We start from the raw sequence: 9,369 nt of genomic DNA, 5'->3' as shown, positions 1-9,369 counted from the left end.
ATAAGCATTCTCACTATTTTTATTTTTTTACTTATGTCTATTGTAATCATTATATATAACATGTCCTTTATGGGACGATAATTGGTTTAAATAAGTATTCGTATTTGTCAAATCCAACCAACCAAGTGACATAATTTTGGGTTTACAACAGGTGAACTTACCACAATTTTTATATTTTTCCATTGTGAGTTACTTACGATGATATATAATTAGAAATTTTTCTGGCGTTATGTATTTTTAATACTCCGTTTTCACCAATCAAAAACACATAATGTATGACATTCCTAAAATCAAGTACTATTTTTGAATGAATCTATTTCTTTTAGTAAAATTATGTGATGTTAAGATGGACTGTTCTGATCTCAAAAACCCTATCTGCAAAACGGGTATATACCAAATCAATATGAACAGCACATTTAATGTACTCTGTGAAATGAATGATAATGGAGGAAGCTGGACAGTAAGTACTATTAGTTAATGGTCAAATGTCCTTGATAGTCTATTTATAAATTAAGGACTTTGTTTCAAAATTTATTGATTTTTCACAATTATAGAAAAACAAGTCCTAGGTACGACAAAATGTATCTTTACCTTAAAAGAGGAAGTGAAGTGGTGTGATCATAATGTATAATGCATGATCTGACATTAATTTAGACTTGGTAAGTACTTGATCCGTAATCAGACAATAGCTGTGACTTCGTAAGTGCATTATCTGTGTTCCGACAATAATTGTGGCTTCGTAAGTGCGTTAACCATGATCTGATAATAATTGTGACTTCGTAAGTGCATGTTCCGTGATCTGACAATAATTTTGATTTCGAAGGTGAAGTATGCATGATCTGACATTAATTGTGTCCTCATAAGTGCATTATCCATGATCTGACAATAATTGGTACTTTAAAAGTGCATTATCTATGACCTGAAAATAACTTTGACTTCGTAAGTGCATTATACTTTATCTGGCAATAGTTTTGTCTTCGTTAGTGCAGTATGCATGATCTGACAATAATTGTGACTTCATAAGTGCATTGGCCTTGATCTGACAATAACTTTGACTTCGTAAGTGCATTATCCTTGATCGGACAATATTTTTTACTTCGTTAGAGCAGTATGCGTGATCTGACAATACTTGTTACTTCGCAAGTGCATTATCCGTAATCATGGTAATATGAATATAATTTTGACTTTTTTTACAAATGAATTACATAGAAGTGAAATTTACGATAACAAAAACTATCTTTAAAAAAGATATCCGACGACTTCAGATAGGAGCATTTTGTAAAACCTTTTCTGTTTATGTATATTTTATCATATTTTAACGCCTTAAGTTGACGTCAAAATTCTGAAAATTCTGAAAATTGAGCACTCGCACTTGTCTCTAACAAATATACATTGTTAATTATCGTTGGTTAACTTGTAAATGTATATAGAGTATTATCTCAGAGACTAGTGCCTTTGAAATTAAGTTAAATAAAATATTTACAAATGGTATTAAAAGACACCATACCACGTATCCTTATTATCTCGCCTGCGACGAAAGTCGCGGAAAGGCAGACATATATAGGAATTGGAATAACAGGCGACGTCTCCGGAGACGGCGACGGCGAAGTCTGCGGTGTCGGATCCGGCAACAGCGTCACAATTGTTAAGTTTTCTGCTTAAGTTAGTTTGATAGGAACTACTTGTGATAGATCATTGATATTTGGTACAAAGTTGCATTACTACCATTACATATCAGTTTAACGACTATTGCAAGGCCCTGTTCCCTAGGACATGGTCCAGTGACTTTGAATCAATTAGCAATGTTCAATGTTAAGTTTTCTGCTGAAGTTATATTGATAGGATTTACTTTTGATAGATCAATGATATTTTTTACGAAGTTGCATTACTACTAGTACATGTCAGTTTGACGACGTTTTTGAAGCCCTGCCCCCTAGGAAATGGTCCAGTGACTTTGAATTAATTAGGAAATGTCAATGTTAAGTTTTCTGCTTAAGTTAGTTTGATAGGATCTACTGGTGATAAATCAAGTAATATTTTGTATGAAGTCGCATTACTATCAGTTCATATTAGTTCGATGACTATTTCGAGGTCCTGCCCATTAGGTTATGGTCCAGTGACTTTGAATCACTTAGCAATTTTCAATGTTGAGTTTTTCTGGCTAAGACAGTTTGATAAGAACTACATGTGATAGATCAATGATTATATGTATATAGTTGCATTACTATCAATAGATATCAGTTTGACGACTATTTTTAGGCCCTGCCCCCTAGGCCATGGTCCAGTGACTTTGAATTAATTAGCAATTTTTAATGTTAAGTTTTTTTCCGCTTAAGCTAGTTCGATAAGAACTACTTACAATAAAAAACGATATTTTCTATAAAGTTACATTATTGTCTGTACATCTCCGCGTGTCGACCATTTTTAGGCCGTATCCACTATATCATGGTCAAGTGACTGAATTAATAAGCAATGTTGCTGTTCATCAGATAGGTGAGACAAATGTCTGTGTCAACCGTTTTTTTTTTTTTTTTTTATATTAAATATTTAATCATAGAGACTGATGACAGTGAACTGAAAACTTGCAAATTAGGTAAAATTTCTTATTGGATAATGACCATTTCAATACCTTTATTATGTTTATCTGCAAGTTTTCATGTTATTAATGTGAGATTTTCCGTCTGTAATTACTCCATTTATCTGTATTGCAATTTACATTCTTATGTGAAAACCATTTACACAATAATTTTTTTTTATAATTACTAATTTCACAATTTCAATGTGTTCAGTCTTGCTTGTAATCCCGACTGGAAGTTAATGTCACTACACAATTTGCATATTGACAAAACTGCTTTTGTTATACCTGCAATTAAATTGATTAAACGAAGAGAAAATATCTCTTAATTGGTGACAATATAATATGCTGAAGTCATCTTTATACACGTGATACAAATTATTTATGCTTTTGAACTTTACTTGACACCTATCTTGTGATGTTAAAATGTCAGATGAAAAAAAGTAATAAAAACAAGATGTATGGAATATCAAGCACTTACTGAATTGAATAATCACGTATTGACTAATAATAACAATCTGTACTCATGGGTGCAAGCGTTCAGTAATGAAATATTAAAATTAAACACAATTTCCAATTACAAAGCAAAAAATTCTTCTTATAGTAGCATTTAAACCATGGTTTCTGTAGAAATTACAGAAGTTTTTGGTGTCAGTTTAAGGATAAAAAAAACAAGAACAACAATCCGACAAATGCCAAAACATTGACTTCTCAAAAAAAAAGTGTATGTACCAACTTTCTGTAAATAACTCAAATTTATTGAGATTATTTTTTTGGAGATACATGTAGCTAATATTCATGACGGTTTACTAATTGGTTCTTACTTTGGTGAAGGTTGGCTCAGAAACACACGTCGTCGTTTGCTCAGACATCTACATTGTTTGTTTGTATCGGTTATATGATATGTCTCTGCAAAAACCATGTCCCTATACCATTAAGATTTTACTAATTATTTTAGGTATTCCAGAGAAGAATGAACGGCAATGTTGAATTTTACAGGGATTGGGATTCTTACAAACTAGGATTTGGAAATATGAGTGAAGAGTTCTGGCTAGGTAGGCTGTATGTCTACGTATTTGAGTTACAATTTGAATTAGCATAGAAAGTGCATTACACATGTAAAACGAATGTATGGCATATCTGGTCAGAGGTTTAGTCTTGAGTAGAAACGACGATAACAAATAGAAAAACGAACATTTCTAGACTGTTCTATGGTTAAGAAAAAATATAATATACATGTACAACAAATCACATTCTGTCTCTTGGTCTTGATGCAAATTAGATCTTTTTATGAAAGTTTTTTCGACAGGGATGGTACTCAAAAACTTGTGGAGCCGTATTTTTTTCTTTTACAGATTTATATCCTTGAATGCATCAGTTATAAACAAAAATGTTACAGACGAAGAAATTAAAATAGATTCCGGATTATTCCACATATTTCAATCAATTGAACAAATTGTACATTTCAGGTGAAAGATTGTGTTCAATATTTGTCAATACATGCCAATCAAATACCCTTGTACACGTAATTCATCTTACTAGGCTGGTAATATCCCTTAAAACATACGGGCATTTGAGTTACCATTGTTGTCAAAGCCAAACGAATAAAGGACAGGGAACCAGTCTGTTAATCTTACTAGCTGGTGAAAGCTGTTTAAAGTCCTAATGCCTAGTAATTTATAAAATGTTTCTTGACAACGATCTTGCAAGATGAACAAACACTTTGCGAAGGATAAGTTAAGCATCCGATAAAATATTATTAGCGTAGCACAGCCCATCAGATGATATTTTAAGATTGACCGTTTATCTTCTTTTGGTTAGATGAATTTCCTATTGGAATATTATGTTAAATGTCAAAGGCCCGAGTGATTGAACGAAAATTGCAATCTAAACTCAAAATAAGAATTTCAAAATTACAGTCAAACCTTCAAATAAAGGTCACCATCCGGAGCAGAGGAAACTGACCTTACACGAAAGGTGACCTGGTAATTCAAGTTTAATATGTATGCGGTATAAATGTAACTACAGTGAGAAAAGTAGAAGTTGACTGGCAAGACAGGTGTCGCTTGCTACAGTTGACATTTATAGCAGGTTTGAATGTACTTTATAATTCGTTTAATTTGCACATTTCAAAACCTTAACAATACCAATATTAACAGTCGCATGGAAAACAAACTAACTTTTTCGAAAGCCTTCTAATTGGCCCGGAAAAGTTCTAAAACCCACGCAAACTATAATTAGTTAGAAAGCATGATGTCCTGTAGCCACTAAGCAAAACAGCCAAAACCTTCTAAGGTCATCATTGTTAAAACAAAATAAACAGTTTGAATCATTCCCTTACTGAAGCGTTGGCTTCAGGACCATGGACCATGGTAAAATCGGTGACTGGCAGTTCACTTACAGTAGCTTCAACCCATCGCTATGATTCTCATAGGCCTGTCACAACACGAGTTTATAGAATAACATTAATCAAGTATGCCCTAGACCAAATTATACACCATATTTGAAAGCTTTCATATCGACATGGCATACACACAATCAAAACTGTTTGGGGTCAACATTGCATGTGGGATTTGCGTGCTTAATTGTATATCTACTTTAAATCTAATCCATTAATTTTCAGGTAATACATATTTACATTTATTGACAAACCCAGGCAACTTTACTATGAGAATCGAATTAGAGGATTTTGACGGAAATCATCGTTATGCTGAATACACACATTTCTCTATAAGCGATGAAAGTTCTGGATTCAAACTGAAATACAGTGACTATACAGGAGATGCAGGTATTATTAAAAATAAATTCAATAGTTGTTACAATTTTCTAGTAGATGTAGCTTTCCAGGACATGGGTATATTTAGCAGGTTCGTCAAAACAACATATCCTCTGACATGGCATTAAACAGTGGGATAAGTCACCGTGTTTGGAATAAACTTCACGGGATACGCTCGAAGCCAAAATTTGAGAAAGCAAAAGTTACGAAACAATTAAAATCTTAAAACGAAGAGAGGTTCTTTATATAAACACAAAAGGTCTAAGGTCAACTGAGTCTGAGGGAGTTTAAATTTATGAGCTATAAATTGTCAAACCAATATTTAAGGTTGCTCGGGTGTCTCCCATCATCTTGAATTGTAAAATAGCAGAAAAAATTGGTCTAGATATTTAATGAAATGTGCAAATTTGGAGAGAAGAATGTAATTCATTTGTCAAACTTTTCATTTTTGCGACTGTTTTTAAAAAAATCACAATTTTTTTGTTTGATTCAATTTTTTCATCTTTGCCATATACATGATATAAGGGTAGAACACTCAGATAATGTAACTTTTATACTGGAATGAGTTATGATTTTACCTATTTGGTTTTGTGGCTAGAAAACGAGTCCCGTGACCCGGAAATTTCTTTTCTTTTTTCGAAAGCCCATTGTAATAGATATCTTCTCATATTTTATCTTAAAAATCTATCATTTAGTTTTTTTTTATCACATTTATATTGTATATTCCATGAACAACCTGATAGCTTGACAAATGCCGCGTGATCCATACTGTTTATTATATACATGTATTTGACAAGGCGATGATGTAAAATACATTTTGGTAAATTACTTAAAAATTCATTCGATTTATAACATTGCGGGTCTTCTAATCGTTAATCAATAACACTCAATCAAATTAATATATCAATATGATTTTTTAGGAGATGCGCTTGCGACTCATAATGGACAGATGTTTTCGACTAAAGATAAAAATAAGATCAAATGTGCCCAGGAATTTAAAGGAGCTTGGTGGTACAATGCTTGTCACCATAGCAACCTGAATGGTCAGTATTTGAGCGGAAGGCATGCGTCATATGCTGATGGTTTGAACTGGTTTGAATGGAGAGGACATTACTACTCACTTAAATCGACAAGAATGATGTTCCGTAGAGCATAACAATCACTCATGTGTAACTTACAGTACAGATCATTGTTAACGTCACGACCGCTGCTCAATCTTAATATGACACTCAATAATAACAAAACAATCATTTGAAAATTTGAAACAGTTCGACTCTGCTATTCATCAGCGGATTTCTTTTCTATTAAAATGATTGAAATACTATATTTTTTGTTGACATGAGTGAACTATTTGAAAAATAGTATGTTACCAATTTTCACTTTGTCAAATATACATTGATTAAAAGACCATCAGAAACTTTTATAACTGGTCAGTGTGATATACAGGTTTAATGGACCCTTGATATCTCCTTCCTCATTATACCCCACGCAACGAGTTGCGGAGGGTATAATTTTTTGACCCGTCCGTCCGTCTGTCCGTTCGTCTGTCCGTCTGTCCGTCCGTCTGTCTGTCCGTCTGTCTGTCCGTCCGTCTGTCCGTCTGTCCGTTCGTCAGTCCGTCAGTCCTGTTTCTTGACATCGCAACTCCTCTCGAACCACACAACAGAATTTCACGAAACTTTTTTAGATAATAAGGACATACTATGTAATTGTGCATATCGACAGGGAATTACGATTCAATTCTTTTTCTAGGAGTTACGCCCCTTTGAACTTATTTACTTAAATGTACTACTGCAACAGTTTGTCATCGCAACTCCTCTCAAACCACACAACAGAATTTCATGAAACCTTTTCAGATAATAAGGACATACTATGTAGATGTGCATATCGAAAGGAAAATACGATTCATTTTTTTTTCCAGGAGTAACGCCCCTTTGAACTTATTTGCCCAATATACTACTGCAACCTTTTGTCATCGCAACTTCTCTCAAACCACACAACAGAATTTCATGAAACCTTTTCAGATAATAAGGACATACTACGTAGATGTGCATATCGACAGGAAATTACGATTCAATTTTTTTTCCAGGAGTTACGCACTTTTGAACTTATTTGCCCAATATATTACTGCAACCTTTTGTCATCGCAACTCCTCTCAAACCACACAACAGAATTTCATGAAACTGTGTAGATTATAAGGACATACTATGTAGATGTGCATATTGACAGGAAATTATGATACAATTTTTTTTTCATACACTTTTTTTATTTCTCCAATGACAATGTGGGGACGTGGGGTATGTGAGCGCGCTCACTAAGGTTCTTTAATTTGACATGTTTTACATGATTGAATCATAACTTTCTCTCCATCTTTGTGATCAAAGTTAATTTGAACTGATTTGTGGGATCGTTTCTAGCAGGTCAGCCTCAATGTTCTTGAAGAAGTGATACAAGTAAATGAATTTGAGGTTACAATATCATGCAATACTAGAAAAGCATATATTTATTAAACAAGACCACTGAAATTATCGGTCCTTATTGTTACCACTGCTGAACTATCTCAAAGCTGAAACTATATATTAATGTAAACAAATACAGCATGGTGACTGATTATTTTACTTATCATAACCTTCCCTCAAACTGCGAGGATTTTAAAGAAATATATAAAAGATAGGCGGAAGAAAACAACGGGATAGTTAAACTCATAACGCGGAAACAAACTGACAATATCATGGCAAAAAACAAAACAAAAAACGAAAAAAAGACTCAACAATAGGCTACAAAACACAACATAGAAAACTTTATACTGAGCAACAATCACTCAGTTTTTTTGTTGTGTGCATATTGATTCTTGTTCGGATCATTTGAATGTAATGGTAGTGATTATGAATTAAAAGATGAGTGTGTGTTGCGATGTGAATGTCAATTATAAGGACATACTATGTAGATGTGCATATTGACAGGAAATTATGATACAAATTTTTTTTCATACACTTTTTTTATTTCTCCAATGACAATGTGGGGACGTGGGGTATGTGAGCGCGCTCACTAAGGTTCTTTAATTTGACATGTTTTACATGATTGAATCATAACTTTCTCTCCATCTTTGTGATCAAAGTTAATTTGAACTGATTTGTGGGATCGTTTCTAGCAGGTCAGCCTCAATGTTCTTGAAGAAGTGATACAAGTAAATGAATTTGAGGTTACAATATCATGCAATACTAGAAAAGCATATATTTATTAAACAAGACCACTGAAATTATCGGTCCTTATTGTTACCACTGCTGAACTATCTCAAAGCTGAAACTATATATTAATGTAAACAAATACAGCATGGTGACTGATTATTTTACTTATCATAACCTTCCCTCAAACTGCGAGGATTTTAAAGAAATATATAAAAGATAGGCGGAAGAAAACAACGGGATAGTTAAACTCATAACGCTGAAACAAACTGACAATATCATGGCAAAAAACAAAACAAAAAACGAAAAAAAGACTCAACAATAGTCTACAAAACACAACATAGAAAACTTTATACTGAGCAACAATCACTCAGTTTTTTTGTTGTGTGCATATTGATTCTTGTTCGGATCATTTGAATGTAATGGTAGTGATTATGAATTAAAAGATGAGTGTGTGTTGCGAAGAATTTTTAATGTCTGTCTGCATGAACAAGAAACTTTAAATCCCTTTATTAGAATGTACAGAGTCGTGTCCGACTCGGAACATTTAATTGACATGCCGGATATATATGAGTCTTTTTATCATTTTAGCCCATCACCACAGGATGCATTGCTATCTGTCTACCAGGCCCTAAACGTAATTTCAAATGTACAAAAGTTATGACAGACTAAAAGCTTGTGAAATAATATTACTGAAAGGTCTATATGCAAGATATCTACCAAAAAGAAAAAGTACATTCCCATTTCAAATATATACAAAGTCTTGTTCGACTCAGAACTTTCAAATGCCTTATTTATAAAGCATGAAATTATTGCTACGAACTACCATGCAG

At 33.3% G+C, this 9,369-nt stretch overlaps 1 protein-coding gene across 1 annotated transcript; it reads left to right on the top strand.

The window, feature by feature from the left end:
* Positions 1 to 332: 332 nt before the first annotated feature.
* On the top strand, positions 333 to 6,636 carry LOC127722121 (ficolin-1-like). Its single transcript, XM_052228964.1, has 4 exons — positions 333 to 460; positions 3,534 to 3,630; positions 5,199 to 5,363; positions 6,272 to 6,636. Exons 1-4 carry the CDS (start codon positions 347 to 349, stop codon positions 6,505 to 6,507), a joined length of 612 nt encoding a protein of 203 aa, XP_052084924.1. The 5' UTR covers positions 333 to 346; the 3' UTR covers positions 6,508 to 6,636.
* Positions 6,637 to 9,369: the final 2,733 nt, after the last annotated feature.

Source organism: Mytilus californianus, unplaced genomic scaffold (assembly GCF_021869535.1).
Source record: "Mytilus californianus isolate M0D057914Y unplaced genomic scaffold, xbMytCali1.0.p SCAF_12, whole genome shotgun sequence".
NCBI lineage: Eukaryota > Metazoa > Mollusca > Bivalvia > Mytilida > Mytilidae > Mytilus > Mytilus californianus.
Note: the sequence above shows the minus strand (reverse complement) of the source record. Positions and strands in the feature narration are given on the sequence as shown.